Genomic DNA, 23,928 nt, shown 5'->3' on the forward strand with positions numbered 1-23,928 from the left:
TGGTGGCTGGGGAGAGTTGGTCATAGAATCATGTCTTTAATAATATTTTTAATACAGAAATGGCTATGTCCTTTTTCATAAAACTTTCTCAAGGTATCCCAAGTGAAAGGTGAAGGTGTAACATAAAATCTGACTCAGAAGAAGCTATTCTATAGAAGGCCCAGGAAAAAAAAGTAAAGATTCAAGTAAGTGGCTTTCTCCTGATGAACTGTGATTGAAGAAGAAATCTTGAAGCAGTATTTTTCAAAAACAGATCCACAGATCCAACAGCAGAATGAGCAGGGAGTACTCATAGAAACCACACTGCCACACAGGAGGAATCTCTGGGGAGTTAACCTGTAAAATCTGCAGCATTTTCAAATTCCCTAGATGATTCTTAAATCACTTAAGAGCCAGAGAACCTCTGCCCTATGGCAGTGTTCTCTAGGCATTTTGCTTTTGTGTTCTGGAAGAATTTTGAAAAAGTTGGTATCATTTCATGTGTTTTAAGTTGACATCTAAACTTTTCATTCTAATTTTAGATGGGCATAAAAATAGAATTCCTGGTATATCATAATATTGACATTTTCAAACAAATTTTATATCACTTTAAAATGTATTCAATGAATCTTAAATGCTCATATCTGACAAAAATCTGAATATATGAACAAATTTCTTCAGCAGTCAAGGTTTTTATATTTTTTTCTCCTTGAACTCGTTTCCTTCACTTCATTAACAGAATTTTATTTTAATGAAATGTGTTTTATGCTTGAAAGTCTTTTCTTAACACCTATCATACTTCTTTACAAAAGAAGTATTCATATCTATATTGAAATTTTATTTTTATTTCATGTCACCTTAAGGTGCTGTGTTAAAATCTCTTCAGAATCAAATTAGAGTTATAATTATTAGCAGTACACAATTGACAAAAGCATATGTATTTTGTACAATTTATAAACATTTTTATGTAGAACATTAATTTTTTGAAATACTTTTATTAATTTAATAAATAAGCTACTTTAGTTTGTGTTTTCATAGGTGATTATTTCTGTGTTAGTTACTTTTCTTTCCTTGTTGAGACAAAATACCTGACACCCAAAGATAAAGGGGAAAGGGTTTATTTGGCTCACAGTTTGTAGAGGTTTCAGTTCATAATCGGCTGACTCTGAGGCAGGGTGACAGAGGGGCAACAGTTCATGGCACCGGCAGGTAGCAAAAGGAACAAGGGACTTTAACAGTGTCTTTCAACTCCTTTTATCTTATTCAGACTACCGGGATTAGGGCAGTGTCAAACCAAGCGCTCATGTGTAGTGGTTTAGTAATCACACGAACTTAATCCTAGCATCACACACTCTAGATTCACCCACCTATGACTGCATGAGGCTTTGGGGAGATATCTAGATCCAAACTATAACAATTACCTATTGTTGGAATAAGACAGTCTTTCAGAATCAATTTTATCCATATATTATATATCTAATACCCATATATTATCTATAACACACAAATAAGTAGATGGGAATGGAAGATATTTTATTATTGCAATGTTACTCAGATCTTTGAAACTCCTTCTAAATTATAGGCCAAAAAGTCATTGTAATTTATTATAAAATTTAAATTCTAATAAATTTAACCTAGCAATTTGATTAGGTCTTCTTTCAATTTTGTTGAAAGCAAAGAATTGGGTCACTGGTCCCCACAAAAGAATTTGTAATTCAGTCATTAACAATTCTTCACTCTCTTTATCCGCAACACAAATATTTTGAATTTTGCTGAGTTTAATGCCCTCAAGGATTTTGCACCCCTCAAAAAAATACAAGTCACTGAAGATTTCAGATGATTAAAATGTATTACATTCTTGTAATAAGTGGGAAAAGGTGATTAGGAAAGGGGAGGTGGCAAAGAAACAAAGGGGGACTCTTAGGCAGATTCATTTTAGTAAATAGTATTTTGTAGAAATTGAAAACCTGGGGAAACAGTCTGTAAAAACTACCTTTACTTCCATCTATCTTGAAGTATTTGTGCCATTTGAAGACCAGTATCTGGACACATTAAGAAGATGCATTACTTAAAAAAAGAAAAGACCTTAGAGAAAATTTAAGAATCCCAAAATTCACCTCAAGCTTCTCAAGATCTTGAGCTCTCTCCAAATGTAGGTACAGACTAATTTGGGACAGCAGAAACAAGGATTAAAAGGAAGGAGGTGACAAAACGGTCATAACAAAGCAAAGGGAGGTATGAGTGATCTTTAAGAGTCAACAATTGTTTGTTATTATGATTTTTGTCAGTACTTCTAGATTTTAGTTAACATAATTTTTATAATCCCCTCAAGTCTTGAACTGGCTGTGAGTCAGAAAGCACTAGAACATTCTCAGGTTTCCCTCATGAAGAATTCAAGAATTCTGTAATTTTTCTTGCACACCAGAGATGAAGGAAGTGAGAATAAAAATCTTAGGAATCTCTCACTCTCTCTCTCTCTCTCTCTCTCTCTCTCTCTATATATATATATATATATATATATATACATACATATGTATATCGCTTAATTAGACTAATCTGGTTTTCTGCTGGCAAAACTAACACTAAAATGGTATTGCTCTGAGTTCTCTAATTACAGAGCAATCACACTTTTTCTTAACAGATACTAAAACCAAATGCAATAAGGATGAGGTCATTGTGAATAACTTGATATAAGTCCTATTTTGAGTTATCACATGAATTTCAGTGAATTTTATGCAGTGACAGAAAGCAACAGATTCCAGGTTTACTGTAGAAAAAATTTCTGAATTACTACTATAACTTATCCCTATAGTGAAGAACTTCCACAACTTATTTTCTAAGAAGTATGTTCATTGACTATAATCTCTATTCTTTCACCCTCACTCCTCAATCTTAATATCTGATGTCTCCTCTTGTAGACAGTCTTCTCTTCCATTTTCTTCCCTACACAGTCTGAACACTACAATCAACCTTTTGATGGATACTCACCAGTACTCTCAGCCCCCTTACTCCCTTGAACTTCTGCTTGTCTTTTCTGCCAAGTCCCAGTCCAGAGTCAACCAACCATCTGTTCTCTCAACTATTGCTTTCAGTTTTCCAACTACTGCTGGAAAAAATTGCATAACTTCTGATTCATGACATGACAAATCACCAATTTGCAAACTCACATTGACCCTTAACACTACATGGCAATCCTTCCCCTCTTGCCTGATTGACTTCCTTTGCCATGACTCAGGTCCAATTCCAAATCTCAAGTGATTGCTCTTCTGAGGTTGTCTGCCTTCCCAATCAACAGATGGCCTAACTTTCTACTTCAGAAAAAATTATTGGTCTACTTCCTTCCTTACTACTGCAAATGGTCATCTGCAGCTTCACCCTGCCTTCTCCCTGTACCCAGGACTAATGTTGTGCATCAATTATCCCTTCTCAATACTACTGAGTTTTTAAAAGCTGTTCACCATAATGTCTATGTAGGTTATTATAAGGCAAATATTCTCCCTGGAATTTATATTCCAAGTTGAAGAAATGGACATTGAAATATTAGGAAATAAAAACTGCTGATTAACTACAGAAAAGACCACATAAGATTAGCAAGTGTTCGTCCTCTTTGAATCACTTACGAGCAAGGACAAAAAGGAAGGTGAGTTGGTGTGCTGCCTGCCCATTAAATGTTTTAAAATTCTTTCATAGTTCTGCCTGCCAAATGTCACAACATGAAATTTAAAAAGGCCATGCTTTAGTGATCAATGCCATTTTTGTCCTCTACTGTTTGCTACCACCTGTCACATATGCAGTCTAAGATGCTATTAATAATAATTAGTCCACCCAATACTTCTTTGCAACTTGTGAGGCTTCTGCTCACCTTAATTCAATTTAAATTTTTCATGGATATTCCTAGGGCAACTAATGTGAATTATGGTTGATCTATTATGGCTTTTCCAATTTAAAATGATATTCACTAGGAATCACACAAAACATTCAAGTGACACATGTATGCTTTAGTGATAGTTTTTGTAGACCGTCTGCAAAGAGGCTTTACTGTAGAGGATAGTTAGTGGAGGTATGTATCTATCTAAGGCCAGATCCAGATTTTGTGAGACTTGATTGAATATAATTAGGGGAAGTTTCTCTTTCTAAAAAATATACAAAATTATAAGTACAAAAGGAGGTTAAGAGCCTTTCAAAAAGATCTTGAAAATGAAGGGCTCTGAGTTTACAGTTTCTGAAAACTCAGCTTTTTAAACTCTGACCATTTAATTGGGGCATTGAACAAACTTGAACCAACCAAAATCTCACTAAATATGAATACCAAACATGAATCAGACACCACTGTAATGCTGAACTGATATGTTTGTTGTGAGCATGACAGGAAATATGTAAAGTGACTGGTTTCTCATAATACAAAGGGCTTAAGTTATTCAGGAGAACACACCTAGAATATGGCATAGAAATGCTCCGTCTGTACTTGAAATTGACATGACAGTTCACATTTGAAACTTTCTCTGAAAATTCTGCCTTAAAAGCTTACTTAAAGGACACACACATACACACACACACACACACAGGTGTGCACAAAAATAAATGTGTAACTCTATATTATCTCCCACTTATACAAACATAGATGATACAAATGAAGATGGGATACCTTAGGGTTCAGAAGATGTGTGGTTTGACAAAAAGAAAATGAAGGCAGAATCAGAATCTGGAGGTAAGCCTAGAATTACACCCTTTAGGAAAAGAGTCCAGCTATGGAAGGACATACTCACAGTATGGTACAAAATGCATCTTCTCACTACATGTCCAATATCCTTTTACCATGACATTATGGCATATCACATTTTAAAGATTGGAAAATAATGACAATGGCTCATATATTACATTACTTTATTATATTCATACCCTTTGCCAGTTTGCCTTCTATCATTTTTTAAATGTCTCTTAGAATTATCTCATCCTTCTCCTAACCCCTCCCCCCAAAACCTGGTGCTCTGCCTCTTTATCTTTTCCTCACTCACAAATTCAGTACTTCACACAGTACTTCACGCAGGCATTCTGTAGAGATCTGTTGCCACGGTGTTGATGAGTTATTTCTGATAGGTCACCATTTTCTAACACAATAGGAATTCCATAATGGAGATACACTGAGATTCCATCCTATTCACTCAAAGACTTTAGAAGAATACTCCCAGCAACAGGCTAAAGCTAAAACAAGAATTGATCAGATATAGCTAAGTATTTTTCAGTCGACAATCCACCACTGATGCTACTCAACAAGGCCTGCTGATTTTGTGGGCTAGGACTATTGTGACATCACACTGTAGCTAAAATCAGTCCAACAAAGCAGCAGGAGTTTCAAGAACAGCTGCACAAAAATGATGTCTTAACTGAATAGGCAAAGAAGGCATATATTTTCAAGAAAGCCTCTTTATTCTTGAAGTAGAAGTTGCCCTTCAAGATGACAAGTGGTGCAAACTCTTCAGGATCTTTTGTGCCCTGGAAAAGGTGAGTCTTTAGTGGAAGAAGCCAAATGGCAACTATCCAGGAGAGAAAAATGCCTTTATTAACCCAGGCTAATGGCAGATATTATGGTGTCTCTTTCCACAGAAGCTCTAAAATAGATGACAACTACTTGAAGGAACTGAATGAGGACTTAAAGATAAGGAAGCAGGAACTCCTAGAGATGCTAAAACCTCTAGAAGATAAGAACAGCCTCTTATTCCAGAAGTTAATGTCTAACCTGGAGGAAAAGCAAAAAAGGTAAGGGCTCCCTACTCAAGTATCCTAGAGATTGAAAGACTAGAGAATTTAATCTCCACAGGATTAACAATGATTACTTACATTGTTTTGTTTTGGGTTTTGTTTTTAACTTTGGACATTCAGTTCCAGTAGAATGTAAAGAATTTGTAACACAAAATTAGGGTGAAGATGAATCCTTTACCTTTTTTTTTAGTAATATTAAATATGATTCAGCCCTCATCTCATGACTCTAGAGTTGTTAATTCTTCCCCCTCAGTGCCCACCAAAGAAACAGGTGAAAGTCTTTAATAATTTTGGTCTATTGTAGTCATACTGATAGCTTCTGCCTTCATCTTTGCAGAATCACTTTAGGATAAATGACTCTGCTCTTTCTACACTAATAAGTAGCAGAATGAATTTTTCTAAGCCTAGGAGCTCTCTGGATTTGGGCCCAGCCTCTTGTAATCATACTAGGCTGCTGAGGTCTTAATTGTTTGCTAAAATTCTTACTGCCCTTGGGATCCATCAACTCCCTGTTTCCTTTCTAGTCGCAGAAAAATCTTACCTCAATTGGTTTACCCTCTTTGTATCATAAGCAACTAAAGGAATTAGACTTTTGGAGAATACAAGCCAGGCAACAAGTTGTAGTCTAGCACCAGCTGGTTGTAAAACCAGAAGCAAAGACTTCTCTCAGGGCAAGAGAATACAAAGGCCTGGATTTCTGCTTAGAACTGGAGAGGAAACAGGACAAGAAAGAAAAATATAAATTAATACTTTAATCCCCGGTACAAAAAAAAATAATTAATTAATTAATTAATGCCTATAAAAAAAGTCCTCTTTCACAAAGACTTTATACTATTTCAGATTTTGTTATAAAGTTCTTAATGGTTTGCATGTTATGAGGACTACCAAAGATAAATGTGGTTCCCCTGACAAAATCAAATGTCTGTTTGGAGACTCAAGGAGTAGGAGAAGGTAGACAGAGATAGTATAGGCCATAAATCTAAGATTTCTCCTAAAGCCATCAGATTTTTTTTTTTTTTTTGATACTGGGGATCAAGCTCGGGACCTTGAGCTTGCAAGGCAGATGATGGAACCACTGAGCTAAATCCCCAGCTGACCCCCCCATCAGATTTTTTAACCCCCTCCTTTACAGGGGCAGAATCACTCCTTCCCCAAAAGTCATACATCAAAACATTCTTTGAGGGGGCAGATTTTACTGGCTGTTGGAGACCTAAATTTTGAGCATTAAAAAGCACAGAATTCATTAATAAACATTTAGTGCGACAGATGTCAATTAGGAATGGATTTGTCCAAGTTATAGCAACCTTCTACCTCCAAAGAGACTTCCATACCTGCTGAAATTTCAGCCCCCCTGTAACTTCCATGGTAGAGTACTTTCTGGCTGACTCAGAAAATGTATATTAACATTTAGAAGGTGTTTATGTTTTATGATATCTCTCTTCCTTTAGTCTGCAGATCATGAGGCAGATCATGGCAGGGAAGGAGTGTGATGAATCCTCAGTTGTAGAGCTCATTAAGGAAGCAGAGGAGATGAAACACAACCTGGTAAGAGGTTGGTAGGTACTCCTGAACAGGGCTCAATTCCACTGCTGGTGACAGAAGTACAAGGAAAGACAGACAGCTAATTTATAACATCTGATGCTCCAACATTCCTATTTCTTTGAGAAAGAAAGCCCAGAATGATCCAGAGGGAGTCAGATGGTATGTTGGGAAGAGCAAGAACTAGCAAGCAAAATTCTCTTTCTTTGGCTTTTTAAAAACCTTTTCAACTTGTGGTTAATGACTATAAGCATATTAACACTTCTCACTGTTACAGGCTAGGAGATATCCATCAAAGTAGAAGAAAAAAGTAGTTTGCTCTTAGAGAATCTTAATCTTTTAAAGAATCAACCATGTAAAGGATCCTAAAAATTAGAAAATATTGATCTAAGCCCAGAGATATTGTCATATGATGAGAACATCTTAGAATTTAGAACTCATTTCTATTGATACCATCTCATAATCCTCATATTTATTACTTGCAATAACAACTTTTTTAACCATCATCATCAAACTCATCTCTTGCATCCCTGGATTTTGACTAGGCCCTTCACTACTGCCTTCCTCTGTGGTTTATTATGTCTCAGGACCCCTTTGCCACCATTAACTTAGTAATTCCTTCCAACCTCACTTTAATGCCTGGACAACACATGTCTCTCTTTGTTTGGTCCCCTCCCCCAACAGGAAAGGAAAAACAAGATGTTTTGGAAGGAAATGGAGATGCTATGGAACAAGGTGTGCCTCTAAGGATCTCTTGGAAGTACTGTCCTGCAGATCATAATGCAAAGAACCTGCCATTCCTCCAGCCCCATCCTCATTTTTTCATGTCCTTGCTTCCACTCATGCCTCATTTAAATGCATTCTTTGCACAGCAGGTGACTCAAACAACTGAAGCATGTTACTCTTATGAAAACCCTTTACAGCCCTCCTTGTTGTGGCATAATCTGGCTCATGATCACCTCTCCAGTCTCCTCTCATAGAAGTCCTACCCTTATTTTCCATGAAACCATCACACTGGCATTCTTGTGAATTCTCAAACATGCCAATCTTTTTCCTATCTCAAGGCCTCTGTTCTTTGTTTGTTTGTTTGTTTGTTTTGTTTTGTTTTGTTTTTTGTTAAATTCTTTTATTGGTACATTGTAGGTATACAACACAATTACATTTCTCATTGGGAATTGTACTTTTACATAATGCATCTTGGTTCTTATTTTTTCCCCATTCCTAGGCCTCCCTTCACCCCCTCCACCCTTCCCTATTTACAAAGACTTTATTTCCATTTTTTCCATTTCTCATCATTTTTCCTTTCCCTTCTTTCCTTTCCCCTTCCCCTCCCACTACCCCTACCCCTTTGAACCTTTTCTTCCTATTTTGCATTATCAATTATTCATTCTAATCATTGGTACATTTTAGGTGTACAATATAATGACATTCATCATTGGAAATTTGCACCTTTACATAATCTCTCTTGGTTCTTATTTTTCACCCTTTCCCAGCCCTCCCTTCAACCCCTCCAGTCCTCCCTATTTACAAAGATTTTGTTCCTATTTTCCCATTTTCTCATATTAATCCCATTCCCTTCTATCCTTTCCCCTAGCCCTCCCACTTCCTTCCCCTTTGCCCCTTTTCTTCCTATTTCACATTACCTATTACACATTTTAGTCCTTATTTACACTTTCAGTTTCTCACACCAGAGAAACTGTTCGGTATTTATACATGTGTACCCTATTTATTTCACTTAAGAGTATCGCCTCAATGTGCATCCACTTAGCTATAAATGTCTCTAACTTCTCATTTTTATGGCTGAGTAGTACTCTATTTTATAAAGAAAACCCCACATTTTCTTTATCCAGTCTCCAGTTGATGGGCATTTGGGCTGTTTCCAAGTTTTAGCTATCACAAACTGTGCTGCTATGAACATGGGCACACATATATCACTGTGGTATGATTCTTTTAATTCTTTGGGGAAGATCCCCAGCAATGGAATAGTGGGGTCAAATGGGACTTCCAGTCCTAGTTCTTTGAGATATCTCCATACTGATTTCCACAGTGGTTGCACCAGTCTACACTCCCACCAGCAGTGGAGCAGGGTTCCTCTTTCCCCACAGCCCTGCCAGCATTTGTTATTGGTTGATTTCATGATAGCCCCCATTCTTTCTGCAGTGAGGTGGAATCTCAGCATTGTTTTCATTTGCATCTCTTGAATGACCAGTGATGTTGAGCATTTTTTCATGTATTTATTTGCTATTTCTACTTCTTTGTTTGAGAAATGTCTGTTCATTTCAGATGCTCATTTTTGGATTGGGTCTTTAACTTTGGAAGGTCTGATTTTTTTAAGTTGTTCATAGATTCGAGATAGTAGACCTTTGTCTGAGGAAGAGCAGGTGAAGATTTTTTCCCACATTGTGGGTTGTCTCTTCACACTGCTGGTGGTTTCTCTTGCTGTGCAGAAGCTTTTTAATAAGAAGAGATCCCACTTGTTGATTGTTTGTGCTAGTTCATGGGCAACTGAGGTTTTGTTCATAAAATCTTTTCCTACACCAATGTCTTCAAGATCAAGGCCTCTGTTCTTGGTTTAACCCCACCTGTAATACTGTTTTCTCACAGTTGGCTCATCCTCATCCTTCAAGTCTCCACTTAAGTATCACCTCTTCATAAATGGCCTCTTTGTTTACTCCATCTAAAATAGAGCATCCTCCTGGTTTCCATTATACCACTCAGTTCATGTCCTCCATTGCACTTTTCATAGTACAAACTTACTGTTATTTTAAAATAATATATATGCATTTTTTCTTGTTCTTGTTTCCCCCTGCTTGGATACAAGCTCCTCCTGTATCTTGGTTGCTCTGTTTGAATCCCTAACATCTGACATAATCCTGGGAACATAGTAGAGAATCAATAAATGTAAGTTGAATAAGCGAACAAATGAATGCCTAACTCAATAATTTCACAACAATCACTGCATCACAATGACAAGTTTAGGGCTTTGCTTTTTGGCTGGGAAACCAGGAAAGGGCGTTCCTTTGTGGACTAGCCCATGGCACCCAAGTGCTTTTTCATGGATTATGCAACTAGAAGAGCAGATTTTTCCTGTGATAAAAACAGGCATGTGGTGTGATCTCTGACTGCTTTTTTTCCATCTCACCTTTCCAGAAATAATCAGGATGCCTCCAAGTCCTGCACCTTGTGCTGAGATCTGCAGAACAGATCTGTTCTCAGCAGCAGCTACTGATCAGTTCTGCAAAGTGTCAGAAGCTTTAGTTCCTAAATTCTTGAGACATGATGGTAAGTCCAGTGCAACCTAGCTTTTCCAAGGCTCCCAATTTTTTTTTTTTTTTTGTACCAGGGATTGAACTCAGGACCTTGTTCTTGAGAGGCAGGTGGCGGCACGACTGAGCTAAATCCCCAGCCCCCTCCCAAATTATTCTTTATAATGGATGTCCATACAACTTAGCTTGTGATCAACTTACCCATTTCCTTTTTTTTTCTTTTTTTTTTTTTTTTGGAGATAGGATCTCACTATGTAGTTCAGGTAAGCATTGAACTCACTAGGTAGCCCAGGGTAGCCATGAACTGGTGGCAATCTTCCTACCTCAGCTTCCTGAGTGCTGAGATTGACAGCATGTGCTGCCATGGCTGGCTCATCCTACCCATCCTTAGACAAGGAGAAATGGAGAAGAACAGCATGACTAGTGGCTAAGAACATGGGCTTTAGAGCCAGAAAGATCTGGTTAAACTCCAGGTCTGTCACTGTATAACCCTAAACATATGACATAACCTTTCCAAGTCTAAATTTTCTCACCTGTAAAATGGAAGTAAAAGTATCCCTCAAAGAGCTGTGTGAATAACATGAAAATGATTATAATGTAGTAAAATAGTGAAAGTAATGTAGTAAGTAGCTTAGTGATTGACATGTACTAAAGGTTCAATTAATAACTTTTATTATTGTAAGATACACTTAAGGTACCAAAAGGAAGGTCTCATTATATTCTGAATCCCCTTTAGTACATAGTACAATTTCCATGTTGGGCCCTGAGAAGTTGCCGACAGGAACCAAAAGCCTCACTGTGGATTTCTATTTCTCTCATTAACTCCCACTAATTTAAAGATTTACCAAAATATCTCTCCACAGACATTGGAGACAGAAGAACTTGATGATCAACAAAAAGCACCACAGATAAAAACCAAGGCAGACTTGCAGGATGGAAAGGTAAGTGGACTGCATGTACTTAGAATGTCAAGTACTGGAAACAGACTCTTGACAATCAAGGCTAATTTTGGTAGTCAGATAGTGAGTATCCAGGCTTTTAGGATGTATTGGATTTATGGTCTCTCAAGACATGGAACTTTTTTCTTGGGACTTCCTATTCCTTTAGTTCTCTACTTTCACCCCAGGTTTCTAAAACTCCCTTATCATCTAAAAATCCAAGAATGAACTGGAGATACCATTTGCAGAGAAAGTGAAGGAGATAAGGATGGTAGTGTTTTTTTGGAACTGATAAATTAGATATATTAGCTATGATATGTTCCTGAACCATATAAATTTTTATAAGCAACTTGGTTCTCCTGGAATATTATGTTTGAGTTAAGAGTGACATCACAAATTTCCAAGAAATCATTTTAGCTAGGACAAAGTTAGAAAAGCTACACCAAAAATGACAACTCCACAATAACTATGTGATGTCAGAACACTTGTTAATTTGCCTTGGAAAATTTATGTGGGGGTATTATATTTGTATCTCATCTTCCCATAATCAACTTATTCACAGAAAATGGCCTGTTCATTTATCTTTTAGCTTTGAGAGAGTGGATTGCACAGAGGAGGCAAATTAAGACAATTTTGCAACTGAAGCCAAACTAATAGTGAACCTAAGACAGCATAATTTCACTATAAAGTTTCTGCAGCAAATTGAGAAAACTGATTTTTTTTTATCTCAATTTACCTTATCACCCAGAGGCTCTTTCTTCCACCAGGAAAAGAAACAGAGGAAAATGGAATGGGTCAAGTATCAGGAACAAGCCAACAGCCTTCAGGTATTAAGGTCTCCCAAGGCTGGACATGGAATACAATTTTGTTTATACAAAGACTTTTAGCTTAAGCCCAATCCCCTCATCCTGGGTTACAAGCTGTGCTGCTAAAAGAAATGCATCACCAGGAGGTAGCTGAAGTGACCTATCTCTAGCTTTGTCTTGAATTACTTGGAATAAATAGTACTTCATCCTACGTCATTGACTTTGTTCTCTTTGAAACAAGGTGAGGGTGGATAACATATACTACTGCCAAACTTTAAAGGATTGACCAGAAGGGGTTTATTTTTTAACTTCTGCATAAAAGACATTCAGGTAACAGTGGATTTAGAAAAACCAATATTGTATGAGTAGCTTTGAAAAATGTCTTCTTTCAGAATGACTTTCACGGAAAAGTGATTGAATTGAGAATTGACGCCTTGAAGAACTATCAGAAGGCCAATGACCTGAAATTATCACTGTACTTACAGCAGAGTTTTGAGCCAAAGCAAGCATTTTAAAATCTTCCACAATCCCAAAGTAGGTAGAGTATCCTAAGTAGACAGTTTGAGGTTTTGTTTTGTTTGTTAACATTGGAGAATCCATTGATTGTAAAGTAACACAATACCTATCATACAGAGAGTTAAATGTTAGTGGTATAATAAATGTTTTCACTGTCATCATTATTAATAGTATTCAGAAGCTCTTGTACAAATGTAAGAATTCTCTCTGAAGGAAATTATGCTTACTTTTGTAAAAATAAAGTAATATATTAGGTACTTAGTATATGTAAATGATAACAGAGTTGATACTCTATAAGATATTAGCTTCCTTCTCATCTTTTCCCTTTTTCTATGAATTAGAGTTTTTCATTTCATGAATCTTATAGTAGTAGACTCTGCTACTTCAGAGCAGAAGATCAAGGGGATAGACATCTGACAGTGGCTGTGAATTTCACCAAACCCGTTGTTTCTCTAGGAGTTTCAGCGATTTCCCCTACAGAATTTATGGCATCATTACAGGAAAACATATAGTTTTGTAGAAAAAAGTTAATAAAAAGCCAAGATAGTAGTAATCCTAGTACTCAGAAAGCTGAGACAGGCAAATCACAAAGTTCAAGGCCAACCTGGATTAGATAACGGGAACCTGTCTAAACACAAAACAAAACTAACAGCAACAATAAAAAAGCAGAATAGAGGAATGGCTCTGAGAAATAAAGAAATTTTCTTAAATTTTCATATATCTATGAGTCTGAACTCTGTATAACAGACATGCAATGAGAAATTGTAGCTAAGGGATGATAATGTTCTATCAGCAGTGGTGTTTCTAATTTCTATTCAGTCTTATTCCACAAAAGGCTTGAAAGCTTATAAATATCACACACACAACACATAGGATTAAATAAAAAATGAGTAAATTAAAGGAAAGGGAAAAATATGTGAAAATGCATGATGGAAGTACTATATGGTTGGTAGAGATAGGCAATAAATTTGATTCTGAATTCCCCAGCAAAAAGAAACATGGATTTACACTGTCCACAATGTAACAACAAACCAATTGCTTAGCAAAACATAGCTTTTGCTTGTATTGAGACCTAAAAGAAATTTGTCTTCTACATACCCATAATGGGGACAGGACCCTGTATATGATAATAGCCATCAATATCCTCAACAATATTTTTAAATGAATTCTGAATCTAAATTTTCTAGGATGTTTCTTATCTGTTCCTTAGCACAACTTGATAGCAAATTATTAATTTGAAATTTTTTAAAGGAGATAGATCAACTCAAAATAATTTGGTCACATACCACATTAACACTCTGCCTTGATTCATAGGTAAAACTTTGAAAATCTAGAGAACTACATCAACTATTTATCCTTCAGGCAGCATTTCTCATATATTTCTCTTTTAACTTATATTTTGAAAAGAATTGTACAGCAGATAGCTGGAAAGAAAAAACCTAGAGTGCAACCAGAAGTAATATAAAGTCGTTAAGATACAAATTAAAAAGACAGAGGAAAGGAGGGTTATGAAGAGGACAGAAAGATTCCTGGTTTATCTCATTCAAAATTAGCTAAAGGTTATCCAAAGGGATCCACATAAAGATCCAAAAGTTTTAAAATTCCAGATTCAAGCCCAAATTAGTATATAGTGAAGGATTCAATTCAACTTGAGTGCATCACTGGATTTTTTTTTCCTTGCTTGCAAAACGCTGAATCAGATCTAACTGGGACGACCCATCAGTCATCCCTTCTCTCCTTCATCTCCTTTTCTTCTCTTAAAATCCTAAAGAAATAAAAGATAGGGCAGTAGCTAGGATTGGTGGTGCACACCTGTAATCCCAGCAGTCTGGGAAGCTGAGATAAGATCACAAGACTCAGCAAGATACTGTCTCAAAATAAAAAATAAAAAGGACTGTAGTTGGGGATGTAGCTCAGTGCAAAGGCCCTGAGTTCAATCCCCAGTACCAGAAAAATAAATAAATAAAACAAAAAATACAAACCAACAAAAAGAAAGGAAGAGAGGGTACTATACTGTTCAGTTACCACCAATGTTGTTACTAATGTAGCCACAGACATAGCTGACCCCCTGGTCCTGTGTTTTATTATGCGTTCACTGAGCATTGGTCATAGATCAATTTCATTTTGTAACACATATATTCAAAATTTTAGGATTTGTTTGAGCCCAAGTGTATCTGTAATCTAACAGGGTCCTGAATGTTTGCTTATTTACAATACCTAGTGTTTCACTTTTTTATTAAAACAAAAAAATATTAGCTATCGTCATGGAAGAATGTTAAAGGAAATTGCATTGAGATAATTGTCAACAGTGACATGGTAGAGAAGTATTTAGTGTTTCTTAACTTTATATGTCACTTTGACTATTGTTTTTTCAATTTTTGCTACAGTAACTTCTTTTTTCATAAATCCATTACTTCAAAATAAAATGTACATTACTATTTTAATTGAAAAACCAGTATAGTTTCCCTTAATAATTATACAAAAACTTAATAAGTATACAAACAATAAGTATAAAAAAACCCAAAATTTTGATGTTCTAACAAGATATTCAAGCCTGAGGCCCATTTTATTTTTGAAAATGAGATTATAAAATCAGAATTTAAAAGAAAGCAAGCATCAAATTGGTACTTTCTCCTTGATGCCATCAAATTTTTAAAGTATTGAAAAAGGGATCATTTTCCCCCTGCGATTTATAGTATTGAATACTGTGCTTCTACGCCACCTAAATTTATCATAGTTGTACTTCAAATCATTTCACCATCATATTTTCAGAAGTTGTAAATTATTGAAAAAAAGCTTTGGGTTTAGAGTAATGTGTATGAGTTGCAGGCCCTGTTACATGACCCAAGCAAGTCATTTAATTTCAAGTTTTTCTCTGTCTAAAACAATCTTAGCACTTTACAGAGCATGTTAAGAACTTCTCCCTTTTTGTAACTTTACAATGATTCTATGCAACACAAATTATAGAACAAGAAATAAATTCAGAGAAGCTAGGCTTCTCCCTCCATATGTAAAGTTTAGTTCTTCTAGACTATGGCAGTGTTATTAAAGTACAGGATTCCTCATGCCTCTTCAAGCCCTACAAGCTATGATTTAAATCCAAACTTTTCAGCTGTTGAAAGTATTATCCTCCCGTTGAAGAATGATATTCACTTCCCAAAGCTGATGATTTACTCCATAGCAAAGAAAACATGGTTACAAAATGGGTTGAGATATATGTAATTCCACATTTCTCCCAGTAGATGGCACCAACCACAGCCAGGCTTCGAGTCCACTTTAAACAGATAATTCCGGAAGCCTGACGCGGCTGTGGAACAGATTGAGTTTCTGTTACCCTTAGGACAAAATGCACCACATTTATATACCAAATTTAAAAAGCAAAAAAACAACCTATTGATGTTTTGTGTCATAATCTATGGTACAAGATGTATTACTGACAGCATTAATTAAATCATATTAAATTCAATATTCTACCACATAATCCTTATCTATTATTCTAGTCCCTGAACTTCAGGGCTCTCTGCTCCAAAAAATAGTCACAATCCACTTCCTCCTCAACTCTTATCTAATACTGTTTCTCTCTACCGTAGATAAATTGGGCGATTAGGACACTTAGGTAAAAATGGGAAATTGCAGGGGTTTAAGTATTTAATAGTGCTCCAATTATCTTCCTTTTCTTTTAGCTTCAAAAAAATTGAAATCTATAAACCTGTCTTAGAGAAAAGATGAAATGCAATTTTGGACACACCTCCCAGCAAATCAATGTACAGGCCCCCAGTTCTGGGCATTTCCCAGTAGAGGGAGGTTTTACCCTACTGCCCTTGGCCAAGAATCCCTCCTCCCCCTGTCCAGCGTGCTGGTTGGCTGAGTTGCAGCGGTATGATCTACTTGGTTGGCAAATATTGCTGACTTTGTTATAACTCAACCAAGCTCTACACAAGAATTCTCTTGAGGCTTGGATGTAGCATTACCATTGTCAGTCTTATCTGCTTAGCATATCTGCATCACGTAGTCTTCTAAAAGAGAGAAACACTTTCCTATTGTTTACACCTTGGGAGAAATCTTTGCTTGGGTCTTTCCAGAAACAGGTCACATTTAAGGAGATTTATAAAATTATAATTTGACTCAGGGTGTTCAGCAGCTCCTTCCTGGCTTCTGTAGGATTAAGAGAACAGTTTGTGGACTTTATTGGTGACCTATCTTAGAGAGCATATGCACTAAGCAATCTCTAAATTCAGCTGAATTTCCTATCACAGCGGCTGGTGTATAAAGAAGAAATTTATCTTCAGTAATAATATAACTTGTGATAAGACATTTGATTTTGACAACCTTTTCTCTTTTCCATCCCCAACTCGTAGCATTATCTTCAGCTCTTTGAAAAGAAACAGAAAGTTCTTTGAGAAGAACCTGAGGGCTGGATGTGGATATTATGTTACGCTTATGAATTCAGATGAAAGCCCAAGAGATGGGACGTGAATATTCTTGAGATCTTACGTACGCAACAATTCTCTGCTCTGAAAGGAAGTCATTCCTCCCATCTTTAACCTTCCCTTCACTTTACTATTACTCTTCCAGATGGCTGCAATACACTTTAGCAGGTGCTTCTGAAGGAAAAATAGTAGTGTTAAACTAAAATGTTCAAAGGCAGGGGCAGAAAACCACAGCTACCTTAACTCTAGGCCCTTAATAAGTGGTTTTGTTCTCAAGTACAGGCTTTCATAAATTTTTAGGCAACCTGAACCAACTGAATGTTAAAGTTAGGTTCAGGGAGAAAGTAGAATCCTTTTTTTTCTCCTAAATATAAAGTTTGAAGCTTCAAATATCTAAACTCGGGCTGGGGATTTAGCTCAGTGGTGCCACCGCCTGCCTTGCAAGCGCAAGGTCCCAAGTTCAATCTCCCATACCAAAAAAGCCCACAACTAAACTGTATCCTTATTATCAGAATTGTTTTAGTGGGGTACCAATAGATTCAATTTGTTTGCATTGCACACTCAGGATGTCTAGGATAGGGTAGTCATATTTAATAAAAAGAATATTTGGTTAAATTTCAATTTCAGATAAACAATAATTTTTTAGTGTCAATGCGTCCTGAATATTGCATGGGAAATACTGATACTAAAAAATTATTGGTGTTCATTGAACTTCACATTTAACTGAATGTCTTAGATGTTAGTCTGGCAACTCTAACCTACACTATGGGGTCTACATAGCACCTTATGATTCCCCCTTATTCCCACTTTTATCATCTCCCTTCTCCCACTCAGACTGTGCCTTATCATTTTGCCTGCCTCCCCTTTCTCTTCCCCCTTTCTTACCCTTACCTTTCTCTTTTGTTTTCTGCTAATCAGAATTGACTGTTTTTATGGAACAGATGTCTGGGTTATCATTTCACTTCTTCATTTAAGTGTTGTATTAGAAGTACATTTTGTAGACTCTCCAAGTTGTTTTTATTTGCATGTAATCTTTAAATGGTCCCCCCACAAGGGTATAATTTTTCAATAGAAAAAAAGGACCACTACTCCAACTTTAAATGACACTTGAAGTTATTTTTTAAAACAGAAAATTCATAGAGTCTAGCCTACAATAATACAAGTATATACTATGATGAATGTTAATATTTTGCAATTCAGTATCTAGATTCTTTTCTCAAAAGAAGCTCTTATTTTGTTCATGTTTTGCATCAGGTACTATGGACACAACTATGAGCAAAACAACTTTCGACAGAAATAAACCCAATGTGGTGAGAATTACTTTCTTTTTTATTTTTTATTTTTTGGTTTTTCGTTTTTGTTTTTTTTGGTACCGGGTATCGAACTCGGGACCTTGCACTTGCAAGGCAGGCAGCAGAACCACTGAGCTAAATCCCCAGCCCTACTTTCTTTTTTAAAATCCCCAATTTTAAAAGATTGAATAGATTGTCGAAGTCGATTTTTGTAATGTATTTGTTTTTGTTTGTTTGTTTGTTTTTGTGGTGTTGGGGATTGCTAACAAGCCTAGGCAAACCAGGGTCATGCTAGACAAGAACTTTACTAGACCTGTTTCCCCCAAAACAAAACCTAACCAGGGCTGGGATTTAGCTCAGTGGTTCTGGCCCCTGCCTCGAAAGCGCAAGGTCCTGAGTTCAATCCCTGGTACCAAAAAAAAAGAAAAAACAACAAAAAAATACCTAACCAGAAAGTAATTAGCCTTGAAAACTAGATATCAAAAATGCCAGCCCCAATCAGCCTGTTCTTGCCTTACCTGCCATCACTATTCTCTTGGTTAGTGGCTACTCTGTAAGGCAGGTGATGGGCAAGGATAGGCTGATTGGGGCTGGCATTTTTGTTTTTGATTTTTTTTTTTGGTACCGGGGATTGAACTCGGGCCCTTCTGCTTGCAAGGTGGGCGGTGGAACCACTGAGCTAAATTCCCAGCCCTGGGGCTGGCATTTTTGATCTCTAGTTTTCAAGGCTGATTATTTTCCAGTTAGGTCTTATTTTGGGGGAAAAGGTACAAGGCTCACCCTAGGCGCTTCAATGGAGTTGTTGACATACATTCTAATTTAATAATTTTTGAAGATCTGCCCTCATAGTTTGAACTATCTTTTTTTTTCTATTACAGAGAATCCTAGGATCAAAAGCCTGCACAGAACAACAAGGAGCTAAAGAAAGTCAGTGTGATGATGTAGGAGGGAGGCTCTTTTTTCTGAGGTCACTGCCAGATGAAACTCAGAAGGATTAGAAAGCTTTCACTCCATTTGCTTTGGACAGGTTTAAAGACTAGGCACAGCCGTTTGTGTTAATTAAAGTCTCTCAAATCTTTGTTTCAGTGTGTTTTCCTCTCTCTCCCCCACCAATCTGGGTGGAAATGTTAGATGCTTGGCCTTAAGCGTGTCAGAATTTAGTCATTTAGGGATTATAAACAGCCTCTGACTGTTTTGTTCGCTTTTAGATTTCAGATGACTAGATTCAAACCACACTGTATGTAGTTAAATTTTTAAATAGGAGTTCTTCCTTACCTATGAGGTCTTTAATCTTAGGCAGATTCACTGCTGGCAAATGAGTATCTACAAAATGAAGAAAATCATGTTCTCTAGACTGCTCTTACTCTCTCACCAACCAGATCCAATTGCCCTGTTGATTCTACCTCCTTACTTAGCCCCTCTTTCTTTTAATTAGTTTCCCTGCTTCTAGTCTCCCTAATCCATCTATCGCAGTACTACTGAAGATATCATTTTAGAAAGAGAAATGAGAACTTGTCACTCCCCTACTGGTTTTTCACTGACTTTATTATAAAGTCTAAATTCCTTCACAGACCATAAATGATCTGCCTCCTGCCTACTTCCTCAGACTCATTTTTCATTGTCCCCCTTCCTTCATATATCTTACATCGAGCTCTACAAACATAAAGTTCCTCTTAAGTGCCATGACTTTTATTATCTCCATTCACAAAGCTGAAAGATTTTTGTCTCCTTGTCTGTTTCACCATTGCCTATTTTTCTTAAGGACTGAGTTTAGTGCTCTTTTACCCCAGTTATTCTCAAATCTGTGTATTAAAATCCCCTAGTGAGCTTTAAACACTAGCGTTTCACTGGGTCTTTCCCCAGATTATTTAAATTATTATCTCTGAGAGATAAGCATCTGTAGTTTTGCAAAGCTTCCCAGGAAATTCTAATATGAGCTAGATTTGGGAGTCATTGTTCTAGGCTCTCTTTCTTCTATCATAACACTTAATGAACTATATTGTAATTATCAATTTACTCAGCTCTCTCTTTAACCAGATGGTGAGCTCTTTGAGGCACAAGACTGTGTCTTGTTTATCTTTTTATTTTAACCAACCAACCCCAGGCTTGGGGATTTAGTAGAAGCTTAGTAAACAATATTGTATAAGAGCCCAGATATTTAATTGATGAGTCTATCTTGGTGCACTGTCTTGTATAAAATATTGGATTATATTGTCATTCCTGAGATCTTCTTTTACTCTGATTAAGTTGTCTTATGAGAAAATCTGTCAAAAAATGCTTCATTAGACATATCATGTACTGGTACAAAATTCCTATGATAAATGTTTTCTTTATGTATATCTAAAATATTCCAATAAATATTTTCCTACAAAAATCCTTAGAAATCCCTTATCCATTTTTGGTAATTAACACAGTAAGTAAACCAAATTCATAATCTTTTTTTCTCCCATGGGTCAGTTTAAATCCTTAACATGAATTTTAAGGGTAAATTTTTTAAATGTTGCTTTTAACTGGAGAAAGCTTATAGGAAAACACAGAATTATGTCATTAGAAGGAACTTTACATAAGTACAAAGTTCCATCACTTTACAAAGGAAGAAACAGTAATTCAGTTACATTGAAAGGGTGTTCCAAGTCCCACAGTTAATTTGAGTCAGAGCTAGTTACCAAAGCCTGTGTATTATTACTGCCATTCCAGTTTAAATCATATATTTCTTCTCCTGACCACAAAATTGACAATCTCCAAAGCCCTGAGATGATTAGTTCGTGTATGTCTAGCTGAGTTACCTGAGTATAGAATAATCCATATTGTTTCACGAAAGCCACCTCTGTAGATAGACTAGTCCCTGGGAGATTTTGAGATTTTCCAAATCAACTTAATTAGACAAAGAAATGAGAACAAAAGAAAGGAATATAAAATTTGACCGTTCTACTGATTACCCTGAACTAGTTGTTTAACCTAGGATTCACAATCTAAGATTAGATTAAAAGAGCACCATTTAAATGTTTAAAAGTTATTTTTTAACCTTTGCAATGGGTTTAGATTAATATATAATATCCATTCTTTGTTGTTGTTAAATAAGGCATGAAATAAGCTAGTGTACTTGCTAGCAGAGGTTTATAAGTTCTTTGAAAATGAATCACACGTTACCCCATTATGGCTTGTATCTAGATGTGCTCAAAAGTTGGGCTTTTTGGAGGTGGCTGGATCTAGGGTGTGTGAACATGAATTAAGGGCATGTGACTCGTAGCCTGAATGGAAAAAAACCAATAAGCTTGTAGCCTGAATAGAGACTTAACTGCTGCTGGCTGCCTCCTACCTGCTATGCCATGGACTCTTTCTCCTCTGCCACGCCCCTCTGCTATGCTTCCCTGCCCTGGAACCAGCTGACTGTGGACTGAAACCTCTATAAACTATGACCTATAATAAACCTTTCTACCTTTAACTTGTGGGTGTTGGGTATGGTGTCTCAGTGGCGAGAAAAGGCATCCCAAATGTACAGAAATTGTAGGTTCATTACAAGTCAGGCTTATCATCTTTCCTTCAAATGCTCCAAATCTTTCAATTTCTTCAAAACTGAAATATTATAGCTTTTGATCACACTTTGTTTTTAAGATTTCACATCGGACTCTGATTTTCACCTATAGCAATGCAAAGGTGTCACTTACATTGGCTGGCTATTTGGAAGCGGGTATCTATAGTTTGGTGAATCAAGAATATGGATCTAACTTTTTGGGTAAAGATTTATTTGATCAATTTATTCAAAAGATCAGAAACTATCCAAGATACTTAGTTGATAAAGCAAAAATTAAAAAAAAAAAAAGCTGGAGAATGGGATCTTGCTATGTTCCCCAGGCTGGCCTTGAATTTGTGATCTGTTTATTTCAGCCTCCTGAGTAGCTTGATAAACCAAATACTAATTTAAACTACAGAAAGAATTATAATTTCCAATTTAGTCAGAATATGTCTACATTTAGGGCATTTCCATCTCTAAATCAAGTTATAGGGAACTGAATTAGTAAGCATAAAGTATTAGGGGCCGAAACACCATTACAGTGATACTTTGGTTCAAGAATTTATTTTGTTGCATGATTCTGGGGAAGATGGTTACATTCATGTTCATCACCTGATGTGGAGCTTGAGAATGGAAGTCAAATTTTGCTGAACGCTTCTATTTGTGAACCGAATTATTTGCAAACAGAAAGATTTGTGAACTGAGGATTGCTATATTAGTTTTTTTGTTTTTGTTTTTGTTTTTGGTACCAGGGATCAAACTTGGGATCTTGTGCTTGTGAGGCAGGCTGCGGAAACACTGAGCTAAATCCCCAGCCTGCTGTATTAGTTTTATTTGTCCTCACAATGTTCCAATTACATTTCTCTGAGAAAAAAATCCCTGATATCCTTGACTATACTTGGAAGATACTTTTTAATTTCAAGGCCAACTGAGGAAAAATGTTGTCCTATCAGCAATACTTTTATAAACCATAACTTTGGGTGATACTATCTTTATGGCCTATTTAATTTATATTATCTTGGTTTTCTAGCTCTTCAGAATATTTGTTAATATCTCACCTCCAGATGTTGACTTTTTGCAATGACCTCAGAGCGATTAGTTTTTGTCTCACTTTCTTAAATGAAATAAGGCCAACAACAGCCTGATACCTTCTGTGTAGAATTGCAGTCTTCGAAGAGGGAAAGTCACAATGTACAACATTTTTGCCTTACATTTTTAGATGTAGGTATAAAATCCAGTTTTAGTATTGTTTGTGTGAACTATGGCCACCTTAAGTCTTATTTTATAGGTAGATACTTCCATAATCTGTCATGTGCCCAGGCAAATTTCTAACATGTTCTTTAATTCCTTGGGAGGAGCCTGCACTGATTCTAATTCAAAGACTCTGCTAGTTCAAATGTTATGCATTTAGTCATCAAATATTAGGAAATGGGAAGAGAAAAAGATTCTGTGTTGGAAAGGAAGATTTACTCTGTAAACAATCAAGCTCTCATTAGGAGATGCTCAAGCAGATATATATGAAATATACTTATTACTTGGTAAGTGAGGATACTCAGGACAACTAAAAAATTTATCTTCTGTTTCTTTCATAAATGCACTTATGCTCCCCCTAACTTTTATTTATTTATTTTCTTTTGGTACTGGGGATTGAACTCTGGACCTTGTGCTTGCGAGGCAGGTGGCACCATCACTGAGCTAAATCCCTGGCTCTCTCCCCCTAATTTTAAAACTTTTATTTAAGGTTCATTTTATGTAGAAAACATAATATAAATGTTCCTATACTTCATGTTTTCTCCATTTATTAATCTACATTGTAGAAGATGAGATGACTTAATTGTATTAGTGAATTTTCTTCACTCTGATACACAATGCCTGAAACAACTTAATA

General features: G+C 36.3%; 1 protein-coding gene across 1 annotated transcript; it reads left to right on the plus strand.

The window, feature by feature from the left end:
• The first annotated feature begins 5,110 nt into the window (after nucleotides 1-5,110).
• Nucleotides 5,111-19,685, plus strand: Ccdc196 (coiled-coil domain containing 196). Its single transcript, XM_021248656.2, is given in 9 exon segments — nucleotides 5,111-5,481; nucleotides 5,584-5,736; nucleotides 7,188-7,284; nucleotides 7,963-8,013; nucleotides 11,408-11,485; nucleotides 12,250-12,309; nucleotides 12,681-12,822; nucleotides 18,489-18,544; nucleotides 19,405-19,685. Coding segments are annotated over 9 exon segments (804 nt in total). The 5' UTR covers nucleotides 5,111-5,434; the 3' UTR covers nucleotides 19,525-19,685.
• The last annotated feature ends 4,243 nt before the right edge of the window (nucleotides 19,686-23,928 follow it).

The sequence above is a fragment of the Heterocephalus glaber genome, unplaced genomic scaffold (assembly GCF_053883595.1).
Source record: "Heterocephalus glaber isolate CG9 unplaced genomic scaffold, H.glaber_assembly_v1.0 deba00001608, whole genome shotgun sequence".
NCBI classification, from domain to species: Eukaryota; Metazoa; Chordata; class Mammalia; order Rodentia; family Bathyergidae; genus Heterocephalus; species Heterocephalus glaber.